Source organism: Thalia democratica, chromosome 8, assembly GCF_965202585.1.
Source record: "Thalia democratica chromosome 8, ktThaDemo2.hap1.1, whole genome shotgun sequence".
Taxonomy (NCBI): Eukaryota; Metazoa; Chordata; class Thaliacea; order Salpida; family Salpidae; genus Thalia; species Thalia democratica.
Window position 1 is genome coordinate 21,118,871 of NC_139172.1, and position 20,150 is coordinate 21,139,020.

General features: G+C 24.4%; 1 protein-coding gene across 1 annotated transcript; it reads left to right on the forward strand.

Annotated features, from left to right (window-relative positions):
- The first annotated feature begins 173 nt into the window (after positions 1–173).
- On the forward strand, positions 174–16,200 carry LOC145842998 (glycoprotein-N-acetylgalactosamine 3-beta-galactosyltransferase 1-like). Its single transcript, XM_082950467.1, has 8 exons — positions 174–187; positions 567–691; positions 6,434–6,562; positions 6,784–6,932; positions 7,144–7,301; positions 8,077–8,205; positions 13,047–13,269; positions 16,102–16,200. The coding sequence occupies exons 1-8, from the start codon at positions 174–176 to the stop codon at positions 16,198–16,200; spliced, it is 1,026 nt and encodes a 341-aa protein (XP_082806593.1).
- Positions 16,201–20,150: the final 3,950 nt, after the last annotated feature.

The window sequence follows — 20,150 nt, forward strand, 5'->3', positions numbered from 1 at the left end:
AAAAATAATCAAAGTAACTTGTTGGTTTCTTGAAACAAGGATTTTGTTAGCACTTAAGTTTTACAAACTACTGACGTTTCTGAAGTTAGATTAACAACACAGTCCGACGGTTTTTTAGCAAATTTAATACCTTTAAACCTATTTAACTAATTTTCGGATTTTAGTACTGATAAATGGCTGATTACAGGTAATAAAATAAAAATTGTTTCAAAAAACTATAGTTGCGTGATTGACTTATCATGATTTATTGCTTACATAAAAATTATTAAAGATAAGTCAAATCCTAAGCAAATTCTTTGAAAAAGAAAACATATACAGCTTTTAAATTTCAAAACAGTTGTAAGAAATATTTGTTTCATATTAAGTTACGGTAAACTTAAAAGAAACCATTCAGTTATTTAATCAACAAAATTTTAAGATGACCTTGAAAATCTCTGAAACATCCATCTTAATAAAAAGTAACTTTATTTTTGTTGCTATCAACTTTTTATTAAACTTAGCCACACAGTACACATCAAGATGTTAAACTGTCAATTATCACTTGACTAACGAAGTTTCAATTGAAGGGGTGTTAAAGCTGAAAAGGGTAGTTGTGACGTGAGAATGCTAGTTTGCAAAGTTCTGCAATACAACAAATACATTGCCTATTCGTTAGTGGTTCATCCGAGGTTGTACATTTGTAGTTTTGTGGGTAAACGTAGTGTTGGCTTTTGCGGTTTCGCAGAAGTTTTTATGCTGCTAAACAAACACACTGCGCATTTAACTTGGTTCGTTGTCACTTCATAAATATAAGAACAATTCCTTTCCTTCGAGATTTGGTTAGGGCGTAGCAGTTTTAGTGAAAGCTGTATACTATTAACTAATTAAATGTTGTGTGTCAGTTTTTTCAAATTTTAAGTTATATGCTGACTTCTTTTATATAAACGAACTTCCTCTTATACCATTGTTTTCAAATGGTGCTTTAATTTTTTTTTGTTTAATTTTTGTTTATAATACACAAAAAACATAGTTGAATAAAAGAACTGGTGAGTGAACATTAAAAAAAACTTAAAAGAACACTAACATATAAAATTTTACTAACGACATTTGATTTTCTAATTGTAGAATTTTGTATTTATAAGACCTTTTAGTGAAATTGTTTTTTATGCAATTAGAAAAAACACAGTTACATAAGTTTCAAAAAAGTTATCAACAAAGCTTGCATTACCAACGTTTAAAGAGGATAAGTTAGTTATTGTGTTAAGTGTGCTGAATGAAAACAAAGGTCTTACAGTTTTTTCAATGGATAACAGACATACATTATGTCGTAATACACAAACTTATAATTTACTGCACCAATTATAGTGAAATACGTTTTAAATATTGAAACACAACATAAAATAAATTTTACTAATGGACAACTTTAAAAAACATACAACTATGAAATTTTACAATTTAGTTAACAAGAATATTTCAATTTACATACATATATACATTTTTACAAAACAGAGTTTAATTTAGAAAATTATTAATGATATATTTAGTTTGCTTTGCAACGATAATATAAAATTTGAAATACAGAACTTTCATTTCTAGATTAGGTTTATCTTTTAAAAACTTCGACTTATAACTATTTAATAAAAAATAACCTAAATAGTATTATAAAATGTTAGATAATGACGCTTTTTTTATAATTATTCAATAAAAACGAAAAAGAAGAAGGATTTTACGAAACTTAAATAACCACACAAAAGCCTAGGACGTAACAAAAAAACTTATAATTCTAAATTGCAATAACTTCAAAAATTGTAAAACCGATTTTTTTAAGTTTGTGTAATTTTTTTTTTTCAATTATTCAATACACTATGTGGATTTTAATACACTATGAAAACTAAAAAGTGTGTTTTATTTGAAAAAATAAACAATAACTAGTTTCGTTTAAGTGCATTTCAAACCAGAAAGTAGAGTAAAATTTTTTTACAATAATTTTAAGGTTTGTAATTTTTGAACAAAATACTTAAATTTTAACAAAATATTATTTTGTATAAACTGTTACGTTTAAGTTAAGTAAACAAGTAGAAAAAAATTGAATGTTTGAAGACCAAGTCATTGCAGAATTCAGAAAAAAATGATTCACAGTTTAAAAGCTAAAGGTCAAGTAATCCTTTTACAAGTATTAGTGTTTGACGTTTGAACGACCAACATAACGAACAAATTCACTTCAAACAAGTAAAATAAAACCGTTTAAACATAAGTTTAGTATCAGTCTGATAATTAAGACTATTTTTGCTTTGTCAGTTTATAATTTTTGGGATAAAATTTTTATTAAAACTATCTATTTTAAATATCTGATCGCTTTGTTATTGTATGAAAGCTTTAATTTCAAATATATATATTATTTTTTTTAAACTTTAAGTAACAAAAGATCCAAAAAAATTGTCGGAATCAATTTTTGTTTCTCACAAAAATGTCTTTTTATTGGTTTTATTGGTATAGTTTTAGTTTTTTAACAAAACTTTACTAGCTACTAACTAAGTGTAATGTTAGTACAGTTTTCCAAAAAGTATTTAGTATTTACCTCAACGAAATTTTATCAATACCTAAAATGAAATTAGAGTTTTTGCGGTTTATCAAATTGATAACTATAACTAGAAAGCTCATAACTTTTAAAGCTACAATCTTAACTTTTGCAATAAGTTTGAAATATATTTTTCAAATTCTACAAGTTTTTATAAAACACTTAAACAATAGAATAACGTTGAGAGAATTTTATAATTATTTTAGATATGAAATAATGTTTTAAAATGACAAGTAGATTAAAATAGTGTTATTATAGAATATCACCTTAACAAATAAACCAAAAAAGATAAAAAAAATTAAGTGAAGAAGAGCGTTTTAAAACATAACTTAATGAAAAACTTCAGAGTATTTTATAATTTCTTATTATTTTCGAGTAATAATTAGTTATTACAGCCGTCAGTTTTTAAAAAACTTCGTAGTATCTTTTTAAATTTTGAGCTTGTGCATTTACATAGTTACCATTATTTCATTATTGTTTATTGAACGACAAACATACGCTCAAAAGGTTTGGTCAAAGGACCTGGTGTACAAAAAACCTTTCGGTTATCGAGTCATACACCAGAACAGTTTAAAGTCATGCCCAGGAAATTATAAAAGCTATTTGAATAAAATCCTCTTATAGCTTATTGAGTTACGTTTAATTGTTTACAAGTTTTTTTTTACTTAAACACCCAGTTTAGTTTTAGTTTTTCATCAAATATGATAAACTTTAGTTACAGCAAAAAAAAAAAAACAATAAATTTTCTCACGCACAACTAATTTACATGCTTTGTTTTACAAAACTTCAAATTATTAAAGGGTAGTTGTAATTATTAAATCAATACAGGATGGATCATTTTTCTTAAGAAAAAGTTTTGAAAAAATACTAGATCTAAAAATTCGAAAAAAAATACAAATAATATAACAATAACTATCGGGACGCATTATAAAGCAGTTAAAATATTATTATTGACTGACAAATTGTAAAAGTATAAGACTCGTATATAAACTATTTTGTCATTTAAATTAAGATAACTAAATTATGATAAAAAAGCTAAATCTAAAAAGTGGTTTTTCTTTCAAGTAATTTATTGTAATGATTTACCTTAATAAACTTAAGTTAAAGTAATAATTTGTTTAAACAGATATAGCAGTAAGTACTTATAAAAGTTATTAATTTAAACAAGTGAAAAATTCTACGAATAACAGTTTAAGTTTTTATGCTTCTTATGTTTCTGTACTTAAAAGTTCAACAAATTCAAGCATAGAAATGTATATTACAAAAAGAAGCATTGAAAAGTTTATTGTGCGGTACATTAAAATAGCAAAAGAACTTTTTTGAACTACATCCTAAAAACACTTGTGTTCGAGAACATCCTTCTATGGTCCTCTGCAGCCCTTAGAGCTTTTTGTTCTTTTTGTACTTTATTTAGTACTTTTCCTTTTAAATTACACAATATTTTAAGATTGGTTACATCTAAACAAGTCACTTGAACGTTTTTTCTGAAGTTTCTTTTTAATTTTTTTCAAAAGAATGCGGAGATTACAAAACTCTAAGTAAACATTTAGTTTTGTTCTTTAACTTAATTAATTTAAGATGAATGAAAAAAATTAAAATGATTTAGTTTTACATAGTATAAAACATCATACATTTTAGCAACAGTTTTAACTATTTTTAATTAAACTTTTCTAATTTTTTTTTTATCATAACAGAAAATTTTACCACTTTTTTGAAATTCTTACAGTAGTTGAATATTTTACCATGTTCTCAATTAATTTAATAAAGTTGGTTATATGTGCATAAAAAAGGGTTAATTATAACTATACATTTACTTAAAGTACTTTCTTTAAAAACTTTATAAAAAAATTTTGGACAGTAAAATAAAAAGTAGTAAATATAAAATATGTTGGTACAATTTAATTATGAAATTGTCGAAGCATGTAAAAAAAACCTAATAAAACTTGCACTTTTTTTATCAAAATATTTAGACAAAACCTTTAAAAAAATAATGACAATTAAATTTGATGGAACATTACAGTAATCTCTTTTTTTTTTGAATTTCCTTATCTAAGTAGTAATAAAGGATAAATCGATTATGTTTACAAATATTTTATTTAAAAAAAACTATTCAAAAACTTTTAACAATAAAAAAAAGGTCTAAAAAAACCACAAAATCTGCTTTAATGTTTTAATTGAGCTTTGAAAAACTTAATTTAACATATATAAAAGTTCACGTAAGAATTTGACTAAGTTATATATAAACTTTTTATACATATAAGTTTTGTTAAGTGACTATTTTCTTTGAAAAAGGTTAACTAATTGATTTTTGTTTAACTAAGAAAAATATTTGTGTTGTTAAAAAACTTTTGTAAACTTATTTAGACATAGTTTTTATTTTGGAAGGTTTTCTCTAACACATAGTTTTGTTTTGTAAAAATAAAACACACAGTTTTTTATTAAAGCAAATAAATTGACCTTTTTTATTCACTAGCGCGTGATTTCGTTATATTTATTTTATTTGATTGCTATTCTTTTGTAACTTTTGTTTGTTTAGTGCAAAAATAATAGAAATAAGGCTGTCAAAATCTTTGATCATTGATTTATTTAAAATTATTTATCAAAAATTAATTAAGCGAAGTATTTTAAGCATCTCGTAGAAAAATAAGTCAATGTATTCTTGGCTTGTTTTACCTTATAATATAGTTAGAATATTTACAATATGAAAGAAATAATATATATTTGAAGAGCTTTAATAATTGTTTAACACTTAGCAAAAATGATCTATAACAATACATTATTATGTATTTTGTAACATTCTCAAAGTTTAAAAATCTTCTAAGTAAACTAAAACTTTTTAAATTTGTTTTATATAATAGTTTGCTTTTTTAAATACAGGACACTAAGAAATAACTATTGTACAACAATTTTCGTTTATCAGAACAAACTTAAATAATTTACCTGGAATATAAAGTTGTATAAAAAAAAACAGTATTGTTTTATAAAATAATCTTTACACCAATGCTAAATATCCCAAAATTAGAATATAAGTAAACTTAAGATATACAATTTGATTAGTTTTAAGACAAATATTTTACTACAAGAGTCAAAAATCATTTACAAAAAAAATTATTTCATTCTCGAGCAACTTCGTTACTTAACATATAGAAAAAAAGTTAGTTCATTTAAAAATCATGCTACAAGGTCTAAACAACTATAATTTTTGACTAAAGAGTTATTCTAAATGTATTAACTAAACTTAAATTTTATGCATATCTTTAGTTTGTTATAGTATTATTATAAAGCTCAAAAGTTTTATATAACACTTTACGAAATTAATCATATTTTGAAAACAAATAGCTGTTTAGTAATTTCATTTATGACTTAAGAAGTTCACTTTACTTTTTCAATTCGTATAACACTGTGTTTTTAACTTTATGCCAAAAAGCTTGGACAACAAGATATCACATTTTAAATTATGTTTTAATATTTAAGGTAACAGTAGCTAACAAAAGCTTTAAAGATTATGTATAATAACCTTTTGCTTTGTTGTTTATGAACTTTTCGAAAAGTAGTTTAATAGTTGAAATTAACCAATTAATTTTTTATTTTGTTTCTATACAGCTTTTATTCTCTTCATAGAAATATAGTATAACTTTTTAAGTAAACATTATTTCTATTTGAGATTTTACTACCAAAGTTTTTTGTTTACTAAAACATGCATTTTTTACTATTTTAATTAGGTTAATAATTTACTTTATACTGTGTTTAACGTTTTGACTGTGTAACTAAATATAAAATGAAAACTTTACAAACATACTTATATGGCTTTGTTTCGGGACTTATAGTTTCGTATATAGTGTTTAATATAAATTTAGAAAAGTTTCTTATCAATAGAAAAGCTCAACAAAAGTAGTTCTGCTTTTTTAAAACTAATATTTAAATTTCATTCGATTACTTACTTTTTTTTTCGCAGAATTTCAGTTGAACATCAGCTCAAAAACAAAGAGACAACAAAGCTTAGTAGTAGGTTAAGTTAAAATAAATGTAGTTTGTTTAAACTAATTTTTTAACGCAGATGATAAAATCATGGTACTTCTTAATATACTTATAATTTAAATAAAAATTACAATAAAATTCGTTTTGTTTTTAAAGTAAATAACAAACTTTACGTAATTGTTAATAAACTATTAAACTTGATGTCAATAACATTCTTTTCATATTTTACCAAATTTTTTAACAAACAGATATTTCGAATCAAAATGAACTAAAAGGTCGTATACTGTGTTTTGTTTTAACTTCACCTAAGACCTTGTTCACAAAAGCTGTTCATGTAAGAGATACATGGGGGAAAAAGTGCAATAAAACATTGTTTTTTAGCTCAAAACATGACAAAGTAAGCAGTAAAATATCTATTAAAAACAAAATATACTCTAGTCTTCAAGTTTTTTTGAGTCAACACCTCTTTGTTTGTAAAAAAAGATTGTTTACAAAAATTCTCAATCTAAAAATTAAATTTTATACAAGTAATTTTAAAAAGTCTAAAAATAATTTACATTGAAAATTTTTCTTCTTTAAGCATTTTAAGTTATGCAACTTTTAAATAGGTTTTACCAGCTATAGGACTACCTGTTGAGGAAGGTAGAGATAACTTGTTTATGAAAACACAGCTGGCATTAAAATATTTGTTAAAAAATCATAAAGATGAAGCGGACTGGTTTGTTAAGGCTGATGATGATACATTTATAATAGTTGAAAACTTGAGGTATGTCAAGTAATATATAAGTACATTTGAACTAAGTGTTTAAAAAAAAAAGAAAAGCTTTATGTAAACAATATCACAGTTATATTTTTGATTTCTTTTAATAGTTTTGTATTTGCTAATGAATGTAGATGTATTAACTAATTTGATTTTTTATTTAAGATTTAAATACTTTATTTTTAATTTGAATCACAGCGTTTTTAGATACCTATACTTTATATTTCACAGTAGTGATTCTACTTTAACACTACTTTTTAATATACTGACTACTACGTAAGCATAAAAAAAATATTTCAGTTGTATAAGTACTTTATAAATAAACAAAAAGTTATATAATTTTTAAAACTCAGTATTACAAACTAGAACTGAAATCAATAATTCTAGTTGAAAAATAAAATAGAAAGTAGAAATTAAAAAGGTTCATTATGTTTTACTTGAACAATAAGAATTAGTTTCTGATTATATACAAAACAAAAATGCCCTAACTTATAGAATTTTTTGGTCATGTATGCAATTTAAACAAAAATAAAAATTATAGCAACTACGGACAAAACTAAATGAAGTTGCTACTTGTACATATTTTGAAAATACAATATTTTTTTAACTTAAAGTAAAACTGAGTAATAAATTTAACTTTAATGTACTTTAAAGTTATTTAAACACAAAATGGTTGTAGTTTGTTAGTATGTACAAACTAAACCGAATATTTAACATAACTTAAGTTTGTTTTAACGTCATTGAAATTACAGTTTTGTAAAGCATTGCTTATATTTTCAAGGTTCCTGCTAAACGAATTCTCAAGCGATGACGGGTTGTATCTTGGTCACCGTTTCAAAAGTGAGTATGTGAAGCAAGGTTATATGAGCGGCGGAGCTGGATACGTGCTCAGTAACACAGCACTTCATCAGTAAGCCTAATAAAGCTATAAAAGATAAATTAATAAAGCTGACGAAATTTAAGAATACTAAACGAAAACTAGTTTTTTATAAGTAAAAACTCTTTTAAAATAGTTCAAACGGAGTTTAAAGATTCGTACTTAAATATGTTAAACCATAATTATTTTACAGAAAATATTTTATGAAATTAATACTGTTATTAAAAAGGTACGTTATGAGCTTATTAGTACCTCGCGAGCCGCAATTTGCAAAATTATTTGTGGTAGACCTAATTGTTGTTTTTTTGTTTTAAACTGTTTGTTGAGATATGGCTAAAATATAAAAAGATTTAAACAAAAGAAAAATTTGGTAATTACTAGTTTTTGTTTTTATAATTACTTTTTTTTCTGTACCATAATTATCTCATTAATTGTTTTAAGCCTGGATTTCCCAAACTTTTTTTCAAAAGGCCCCCTTTAAAAAAAATAAAAAATCTATGGCCCAAACAAGATTTCTCAAAAAACTACCATTAAGACTGCCTAAGACTTAGTGTAAGTTTTAATTCATGACCTCATAGCCCCCTGTGGCCCCTTTGCTGCTAATGGCCCCCTAGAATATTAAACCAGTTTGAGAAACCCTTGTTTAAACCTGTATGAGTATTTTTACTTTTTACAACTTAAAAAAAATAAATATTTAGGCCCTTAAACTTAAGATTTTTTCAAGCATTTGAATTGTCGGAATCTGAACTGTCAGAGTTTAAATTGTCGTGTTACCGCTTTTTATATATTATTACTCGTCATAAATTGCAGTACATGAGGAATTTAGTGTAGCATTCACCAAGTATTTAAACTTATATTATACAAACAAAACTTTTACCGAAGGTTGTTAAAAACAGGTTTAAATAGTACTATCTGTTTCTACAAGGTTCTATATTTAAAAAAAGTAGTTTTAGATTTAAATTTTTTTTGAAACAAAAGTATTTTTATTACAATTTAAATATCCCTAAGCATGTTTCCATAGAACTCTTTCATAAAGAATCAAAGGAGTCCTAAAAATTAGTATGGGAGTTTTCTTAAAGGTCTGTGGTTTTGCAGTTTCGTCTTTGATTTTAAGTTTACTAATTTTTATAAGTATAAAATACAAAAAGTAGATATTAAACTATTGATTAAAAAACTAGCTTTAATATGTAAATTCATAAATGTATATACGTTTGTATTCCAATATTTTCATTCTTAAATTTTTTTTTAAATTAACTTGGTTTCGATTGAAATAAAACTACTTTCTAAAATTAATTTATTAAAATTACTTATCTACAACACTATTGGTATATTGAAGAAAAAAAAGGTCTTAAAAAATATAAACATACTTCAAAGTTATTTTTAGCAACTGAGATTTGTTTAAAATCTGGTTTTGTTTATCTGTTAATTATCTAAACTTTTTGGAAATTTTAAAAAACAATTATTTTTTGAATTACTAATAACATTTTACTTTATTAAAGACCAAATTAAGTATGATAAAGATATAAAGTTGGTATGAAAACTTGGATAAAATTTAGTAATAAAGATAAGTGCATATTAACAAAGTGTATAAGTATTGAACTAAAATTTCAAATAACTAATAACTTAACAATATATGTTTTCATTAATCTATACTTATCATGTAAAAATTGAGCTTTTTTTAAACTTTTTTAACAAGGGTGATGTTCAAAATAATATGCTGTAATCAAAAGTTTTATCCTTAACTAGACAATATTAGCTTGAGGATTTAAAAATCAAGCATATTTTTAGTGATACTTATACTTTAATTAATAGTTGTTAGATTTTTAAAGTCTGAATTAGAATAGACTTGATAAAAACTGATTTACAACTGCTTATTTTTGAATCATATTTATAATTATGTGTTTTGAAGGTATATAACTTTTAAAAATTATGGGTGTAAATGAAAGTAGTTCAAAAACAGAGGAAATAAATATTTCGCCTTATACTGCTAGCAATGACAATTTAAAAGTTCTCTTCAATAATCACCTTGTCATAAATGTTGACAAAGAGAGTGTTATGATGAATTCTTTGTACTTTCAAGCTATGCTGAGTGACTCGTTTAAACAGTCTTCAGGTGATTTGATACAAGTGAACTATGATGTTGACGATGACGTATTCAAACAAGTTTTAACTTGTATGGTAAACGATAAATGGGAATTTAAGGAGCAAATCACATTTGATGTTTACCGGCTTGCCTGCTATTTACAGATATCTTCTCCTGAGTTGGAAAAGGCTTGTTGGGATAACTTCAAAAATAGTTTAAAAGAAGAGCAGCTTAATAAACAGATAAAGTTATTCCAAGAAGATAACTGCCTATACTCCTTTAAAGAGAAAGCGTTAGAATTCAAAAAGAGTAAGAGGCCGTCTTTAAATGGATTTTACATGCTTGTTGATGAAGTTGTAGGAAAAGTACCGGACACTAAGTTAGAAGAGAATAGACGTCTGCAAAAATGGTTTTATCCTGTTGAAGAACGTAGATTCTCGTTTAAGATGTTCAATAAAGATTCTGGCAAAATGGTAGACTTAGAGGCTCCAGCTAAAGGCAGCTTTTCAGCTAAAGAATGTGAACTTGTAACGGTTGATGACAAAATTCTTTTATACAACGACTCTATGTATAATCAATTTAGTTTAAGTGAATATGATCTTTTTTCTGGTCATTGGAAAAGTATAAACTGTCCAAAACTTAACAGTGATATGACAATATCATGTGTGTATGAGAAAAAGCTGTACGTGTTTGGTTTCTCTCGTGAGCCAGAAACGAGAAAATGTAAATCATTTTCTCTTCAGATTGCTGTTTACAACCCTTCAAATGGTGTATGGAGCTCTATGTCGAAAATTGATAGTTTTATAACTTGTGGAACTCTTCGTTTGTTTGCAGTTTACTGTGTCAAAGGAGTATTTTATGTCATTTATCATGACGGTTATAACAGAATATGGTGCTGTAAAGCTGTAAATATTAAAACATTGGACGTCTTACCTGCAGCAAAGTTTAATTCGTTTTTGAAAAGGCATGGCTTATACTGTTGGTTCTTTGCCTTTGAAAATCAACCGCAGTTATTTGCATTCAAACAATCTGATAGAACTACTTTCAAAGGAGTCGTCTACGATTTTTCAAAAAACACTGAAAACGATTTTGAGTTTACGTGGCCTTCTACTTTAAAAAGACGTTACAGAGAAGTGTCACTCATGCAAGAAGGAAAAGAAAAGTATTTTTACATTTTGGAGTCAAGCCGCGATGAAATATTTTTTGGAAAAGGTCGAACGCGTTGTGAATTTTATTGTGCGGAGAATATTCAAAACGCTAATACTTGGGTGCACAAACAAATGTTTGAAACACAGCTTTAAGTCCAATCTTATGTTTTGAAGTTCATTCCAATCGGTGAACCTTTTTTCTAACAACTCTTCTCGTTTTTTGTTACTCTACTTTTTTGTTGCTTTATAAGTATTATTTACATTTTTGTTTCTAGTTATATCTATTTTTGTTTACTAACTCCTTTTGTTTTTAGTTGTGGTTGTATAATACTTAAAATAATGTACTAATAAACGTGTGAAGTTGTTCTAAAATTGTAATTTGTTTCTTTGGTGACTAATTAAATATTAGAAATAGAACACCTGGTTTCTTACGCAATTACTTCAGGATAAAAAAAACTGTATTCCTTCTAGCACCTATAACTAAATACCTTCAATAATATATTTTTCAAATAAGGTTTAGTCGTATAAACTACCTAATTTTTTACCGTATAATGGATGTTACATAAATATGTGCTATAATGCAACATGAAAACTTTGGTAGTTAAACTACGTAATCAAAGATTTCAGTATTATATCTGTAAATGCTAGATTTATTCTGTTCTAAATAATTGTATATAACAAAAAAAGAATTTAAAATCTAAAACGTGCATTGGCACACTTTTTGACATAATACAGTATACACTATAAACGTGTTCACATTTTATGGGTAGTGAGACTTCAAAACAATGAAATAGCAGCGTATAAAAAAAGTTGTTTTGATCTTTCAATGTGTTTTGAACTGTTTTGAAACTTTATTTTTTACGTAAAACCATGTAAAACTAAACAAAGTTACCTTAAATTCAGTTGTAATTTTAAGTTTTAAGTGCCTTTTATTTTGGTTTAATAACAGTGAAGTAGTTTAATGTTAATATATACTTATAATACCAAAGACAAATTATTCTCATACATTATAATTTAACTTATTAATAACTGTATACAGGTTTTGAAATTATCGTATGATTATCTTTAAAAAAAAAATAAATCTTAACTCATGTATTAATATGTTTTTACATAAGTGTAGCTTTTTTCGTCTGTTCGAATATTTATAGGTTTATGGTAATGAATGTACTACTAATACAAGCAAGCATATGTTTTTTAACACTATGATTAATTTTTGTGTAATTCAAAAGAAGTTTGAAGGTTTGTATGTAGTTATGAAAAATAATAAGCCTTTTATAGAAAAAAGTTATGACACTACTAATACAAATCGTGTATTACAGCCATATAATATTAAACATACTGTTTCGTTACCTAAGTTTGTAGGTTTTTACAAAAACTGTTTTAGAATAAAAAATTTAACAGATTCAAAATGTTTTACCTAATTAGTTTTTCAAAGAGCTATACCATACAAAAAGTGTACCTTAATTACACTATCATAATGATTTTTATCTGATACAATGAGGTTATGATTGTAGTAATACATATAAATAAGAGTTTTAAAATATTTAAAATCACCAAATAACCGTCAAGCTTTAAAGATAAAAACATTTAGCACAATACTGTACTACTACTAAAAAAGAAGCTTTATATAACAATTGTAACAGATTTGTCAAAGGAATCGAGCAGAGTAAGTGTGAGATTTCTAGTTTTCCCGAAGACATTTTGGTTGGTGCTTGTTTGGAGCGCATGAATGTACGCGCTGTTGATACGAGAGATGTCAAAATGAAACAGAGGTTTTTCCCATTTCAGCCGAAATATCACTTGATAGATGGACTTTTAAACGGAAACAGCTGGTTCTGGGATCACAGCTACTACACTCCTGAAACGGTAGCTTACAAACTTTATATCGTAAAGCAGCCCAAAGAAAATTATAATTACTTTTCTAGTTTTACTTAAGTTAAAACTTCTTAAGTTAAGTAATTTTGTTATAAATGTTATTAAAAGTTTTAAAAACTTAAAATAGAAAAGGTTCCTGTTTTATCTTAATAAGACTACATTGGTCGTTTTATAAATTAATAAAATTGAGATTGAAGTTAATGACGATAAAACACATTACAGATCATTGTCATAGTGGTTCAATTAAAATAAAGACATTAGCATTAATAGAATTTTTAAGTTAATTATTTTTAAAACTTAATTTCAAAAGAATGATTTTAAAAGTATTAAAAAACAATATGGTGAGCTACATAGTATATATTTTGGCTGTGTAGTATAATGTTATTTTATTAACTTTGTGAGCTTTGTGTATTTTTAAAGTTGGTTTAAAGTTATATTGCTTGTTAAAATATTAGGATATCGATTTACTTTCATCCTGTTTTTTGACTAAGTAAATGTTTTCTTTCAAACATATACTATATTATAAATTTTACACGCAAGTAACTTATAAAAAAATTTCTAGGGCGAAGACTGCTGTTCAAGTTACACAATATCTTTCCATTATATCACTCCTGAGATGATGCATGTATTATACTATTTTGTATATGACTTTAAACTTGTTTCTCCTTAATATTTTTTTTTGCTTCTTATTAAATTATTAAAGGCGTAGCTAACAAGGTTACGAAATCTGAGTAACGAGAAAATTAAAAGCAAAAATATACATACGTAATTTTGTTGTACATTCTTTGTTTTTCGATTTTTCTAAAAATCTTTTAAACACTAGTTTAGTTATAGAAAAGTGTACATATAATTTGCCCGATATTTTAAATTTCGTTACTAATTTCAAGTAAAAAAGTACTTTGTTTTACAAAAAACTTTAAATGTAAAGTTTAATTTTTAAAATCATAACTTAACAAAGTGTTATTTCATAATGTTAAAGCATAAAATTTATGAAAATAAACTAGTATTTTTAATGAAGTCTTATCGTACTTTAAGTTTAGTTCAAATTGCATATAGTAAACTTTTTGATTCGTAGTTAATTACTTATAATAATGAAGTCTACATTAAGTAAACTGAAATATGTATAATAAACATGCATAAATTTTATAAATGTTTAAATATAAAAGCTAGTTTAAGGGAGATCTAGACTAGATAAATAGTTTAAACAGGTTGTTAATGTATTATTTCCTTGAAATTCGATGATACGTTTATAAATACTTTTTGATATGTAAATTTCTGGAACTCATAACTAAAACATGAACAATTATTATATAACATTCATTGCATAAAAATATTAAAAAATAAATTTCAACGTTTGTTGATGGGAGATGTTGTTGAAATAAAGTAGTGCTCAAAGATGAATAGAGGAAAATAATATTAGCTACTATTATAAAAAGGAGTTAATTAAGGTAGAGCATGTACTTTTATTAAAAATAATTTAGTGTTTATTTTATTTCATAGAGTTGTAAGTGTTGATACCTTTAAGTATAAGTAGATAAAAACTTTAAGTATAAGATACAGGTCGATTTTCTTTTAAACCAACATTCGATTGAAAAGTTACTACTATCTGCAAAAGTTTCCAAATAAAAATATTTAAGTCGTGTGTTAAAGTTTTAGAACTTTAATTGAATGTTTTTGAACATATTACACTTTTTATAAAATTTTAGTAGGTTAATAGATTCAAATTTATAAGCAGTTTAAAAATGTTAAACAATGAAAATTACGTTTATAATTTATTATTACTCTTTTAATTTAACAAATAAGTACTAAATCATTATTTATCAAACTTGATTTAGTAACGAATGAAATTCAAATTAAAGTAATAAGATAAGAAAAAAAAAATTGATAACAAATGATAAAAAAAAGACTAAAAACTCTTATATGTTAATTTTTTTTTTTAACCATGTAGTGTTTTCTCATGAAATCTATTTATTACAAGCTTTTACAATTTTATATCAAAATGTTCTTATAAAAAAGTAAAAACAAATATAATAGCAAATATTTTACTACTCTTTAAACAAATTTTAAAAATTACTAAAACCATAATTCATATTTAAACTTGAAGAACAAATCCAATAAACTTTGTTACTAAACTTACTTTTAATTGCTTTACATTAACTTAATATATAAAAACTTATTATATACAGAAACAACATGCACATGTCATTGTTATCAGAATTACTACAATATTATTGTCATAATAAGAAATAAAAACTATTTTGATGTTTTTTTACAATATATATCTAAACTAAAGTAATAATAAACATTATTTTTTGTTAACAAAGAAATTACTCTCAAAGATAAGATTTATCTGAAACTAATTATACTTCAATTCAAATTGATAATCAAATTAAATAAACTAAAATATACTTTATGGTAAGAAATACTAAGTTTTTAAATTCATTTTTTTTATAACTATTTACATTATTAGATATTCTGTTCAACAAAACAAGATTACCCTTAATAATGCTTGAAATATTTATAAAAGACAAAATAAGCTAAAATAAATAAAAAAATTAAGCAATACATAAGTTGAGTTTTTTGCATGATATAGCTTCAAAATTTTAGAGCTTCAAAACCTGTATGTTTTTTATTAAGTTTGTGTTAGGATTAAGCCTTTTCTAATAATCTGTTTTATTTGAAATGTTACTTATTTTATGAAAATATAAACCTTCACGACACTAAACTACTCTTCTTTTAACGATCGTTTAAATGTAATTTAAAATAAATTTAGAATAAATTCTACTTTAAGTGTTATAGTAATTCACGCAAAATAATTAAAAGCGTCAAAACCTGGAGATCCAATGGAGCAAAGCCAATGGAAAGATCAAAGCAAATAACTTTGTACGCAAAATTCTGACTTCAACATTTCGCGACCCATAAAAAATTAAAACTTTTTATAAAGTAAATTTCTGTTAGTTACAACCAAAAAATATATTTTATAAGTAACAAGTTTAAAGTTAAATCAAAATAAACATTTTGTATTGTGATTTAGTAGTCTAATCTAATTGTCTGACATAAGTTTTATGAAAAACTAAGTTTTCACGTCATATTATAATCATAGAAAAATGATAAAGATTTGATCCTTTTTTGAGCTGTAAGCTACTTAAAATATCTCTAAAATAAATATTTAAAACTTAAAGTATCCAAGATGTTCGTTTTAAGTTGCTAAAAGGAATAAGCATATTTTTTTTCCATATCTACTACGTGTTTGCAAAGAGAACTAACTTTTTAAACTTATATTGTTATATAGTAAGTTACTAAATATAGAACTAACAACTTGTAATTTTTTTTTTATTTATTACAAGTATTGTACAATCATAAGGAAAAACAATCTAAGAGTTTGTGTAAAATCAAAAGTTTGTAAAGTTTGTGTTTGTAAGTACAAAACTGAAGTCAATATTACTTATTAATCAACAAAAATTTCAAACAACAAAAAACGAACAAACATCTAAAACGGATATTGTTATCGGTTTATGTAACATTTAAGATACCTTATTTGAAAATTTATATTATTCAAAACTGCAATCGCACGAGTGCACAAAATTGCACGAAGCCAAATTTGCACCAACGGTCAATTTTGCACGAGAGTAAAAAATACAGAAAAATATAAAATAAAAAACAAAACAGAAAAAAAAAAAAAAAAGTTACTGGCCGAGGGAAAGGTTAGGCGTTAGGGATGATTGTGATGAATAAAAAGAAAAAAGAACTAAGAAAAAATAAAACAAAAAAGAAATAAAAATATATCAAAATAAAAAGCTAGTATAAAAAAAAACTTACCGACCGAGGGTAAGGGTTAGGGTTTGATTAGTTCTTTGATAGTAAAAATAAAAAAACTAAATATCAAAAAAATTAAAATAAAAAAAACAAACCCGTGCAAAATTGTCTGTTCGTGCAAAAGTGTCTTTGTGGAAAATTATCTTTGTGCAATTTTGTGCACTCTTGAAATTTTGTCCCCTCGTTCATTTTTGTACGCTCGTGCAAATTTGCCAGCTACCCATAAAATACAAATCATTATAATAAAAGGACTAAGGATCTGTTCTTTTGAACAAAACAGTGAAACAATTGTTATATTAAAAAAATCTCTTACTCATATAAAATATTTACATAGATTAGTATGAGCTTACACAACATAACTAGTTTTTCAATCAGTAGATTTATGTTTACTTTTTGTGAAATTTATACTTACTTTATAGTAAAAAAAAGACTAATAAATTTTAAATTAAAAGACTTAAACCTTTAGGAAGACGCCTATACTAATTTCTAAAAATATTTTTTGCATTTTATAAAAGAGCTTTTTTTAATTTTTTAGGACATTTTACTTCTGAAAAACTTGATTAATATTGTTTCGTAAAAAAATTAAAATAAAAAGCTTTTTTTTTGAAAGTTTAGACGTTGTAGAGACATATAGTAGTATTTGAATTATTTTTAAGAAACTTCTAGAAGAAAAATTAGGTACTTAATATAAGTTTGAACACTTGGTGAATACACACTAATTTCTGCATAGCATACTTTAATGTTTAATAATATATGTAAAGTGGTAACATGATAATTTAAATTCTGACAGTTCAGATCCCGATAATTCAGTTTAAAAAAAAGTAGCCAAATTTCAAAAAGTAGTATCTATTTGTAAAAGTACTTATGTAGCTTTGAATACATGTGGATTTATGTGGAAAGTACTAATTAATAATTCATGTGGATTAGGAATAACGGTATAAATGAAAAAAAAAGCTTAAGCTTTAATAAATTTGCTGACTCAGCAAATATGCAAACCAGACTGACCTTGTGGTTTACTTTCCAAAAATATTTTATACTCTTAGGAAACAAAAAAACCACATATAGGTCAGTAAGATAATAGTGGTAATTTTTTTGATTTTCAATATTTACTAAAAGATATATTTAACAATAATTTTGAACTGTCAGATTTTTAATAGTCGTGCACCTTTAAAGTAATACTAAATGTTTGTCTGTCTTTGGCTAAAATTAAATAAAGCAATACATTAGGGACTTCCCCACACAAAAAACCAATAGCATATGATGATGTTAAATGCCATTTATATAGATGCAAATAATTAAAACATTTTAATAAATGCATTATCAAGTTTCCTTTTCAAAGTTTTAGTGTCTTTAAAAGTTAATAATGTGTTTTTGCCTACTTTTTTTTATTTTACAGCAACAAAATTTAAAGCTTTAATACTTAGTAATTACCCTTGCTAGCTTCTTTTGACCAATGTTTAATTGAATGTTGCAAAATATTAAAATTTGATATGTTTAATAAAAGTAATTAAATTCAATATTGTATAAAATTAGGTCATCGTTTTTGTTTATAAACGAACAGTTTGCAAATACGTTTACGTAAACAATAAAATACAATGTAATGAGCAACATAAAATTACATATGTGTGGCAATACTTAGTATTTAATGAAATGAAATGTTCATTAATTTGTAAGGCAGAAACAAGATTATTGCATGATGTTTTTTGTATACTTTTTAGATAAATCTTTTTTTTTTTTAATATACCATTAAAAAAAACGAAATGTCTTTAAAATTATTCATAAATATACATTGAAATTTTTTGTAAAAAGTTGCCTTACAAAGCAATAACACAGTTTACCATAAATAGCACAATTCAAACTCTACTTTAGCACTTAATACTATGTAAAAAAAAAATTATGTAAAAGTTTTTATGGCTCCTTAATAATGATTTTTTTTGTGTAAAACTTTTATTTTGTTTAATTTTAGCTTATAAGCCAATTGGTTTTTCAAAAAGTATAGGATTGTGTTTGAAAAAGTTTAAGCTTACTTTTACCTTGTAGATTTTTCATTAATAATTTTATATATTTTTGATACTTATTATCTTTCTTTTAAACAACAAAGTAAAAAAATAATAATAAGTTTAGTTTAAGTGAATTTTGTTTATTTACAAATAACTAAAAATATATGAATGAAATAGTATGAAATAATGAAATTCTATATAGTGAGATACATAAATCTACACTTTACAACTTTTTTATGCTTTTTTTTTGAATGCTAACATAATAAAGGGTTTTAATCATATAAGTAAATATATTTTTATTTAAAGTTTTTTAACCAAAAAAGTTTACTTTTTGAATGTTATTAATTTAATAAATTTAAAGTTTTATAAATTATAACTTAAGCTGTATAAAATTATAAAGTTCTTTCTAACAGATTTTTTAATTTATTTAAAAAATTATACTCAAGAATTTTTCAAACGATTAATCAAAAATTGTAGGTGAAGACATACTTTTATTTAAGTAGTTTTGATTATGATTTTTAACTTAATTTTTTACCTATGAAACTCTCAAGCTTTGAATTTGACATCTTTTAGTTATTCTAATTTCTTAATTCTATAAAAAATAACTTGTAGTTTTGCATTTACATAAACATAAGATTAAATCAAGTGATTTACCTTTTTCTACTCTATGCCCTTATATAGTCTCTATCTTTGTATATAAAACCCTGAATCAAACTATTTAAGATCAAGTATATTTTTTTTGTATATGTTTCAACTACTAGGTTTCAATTTAGCAAGTTTAACTATTACAATTTTCAATGCTGTCAAGAGGACCCCTATGCCATCAAGCCACACTTTTTAAATAACATTTATAATTTTTTTTCAGTTATTGACCATAAAACAAAATAAAGTTATCAAAAATCCATTAATAATAATTAACTACTATATTTAATTTTATGCTAAAGTACTGTTTAGTTTGACTTAACATGCAGCTATATAATAGCTTATTTTCTTAATTACAATGTATTTATAAGTTTGTAAATAGTACAAACATAATTGTATCTAGACTAAAATATA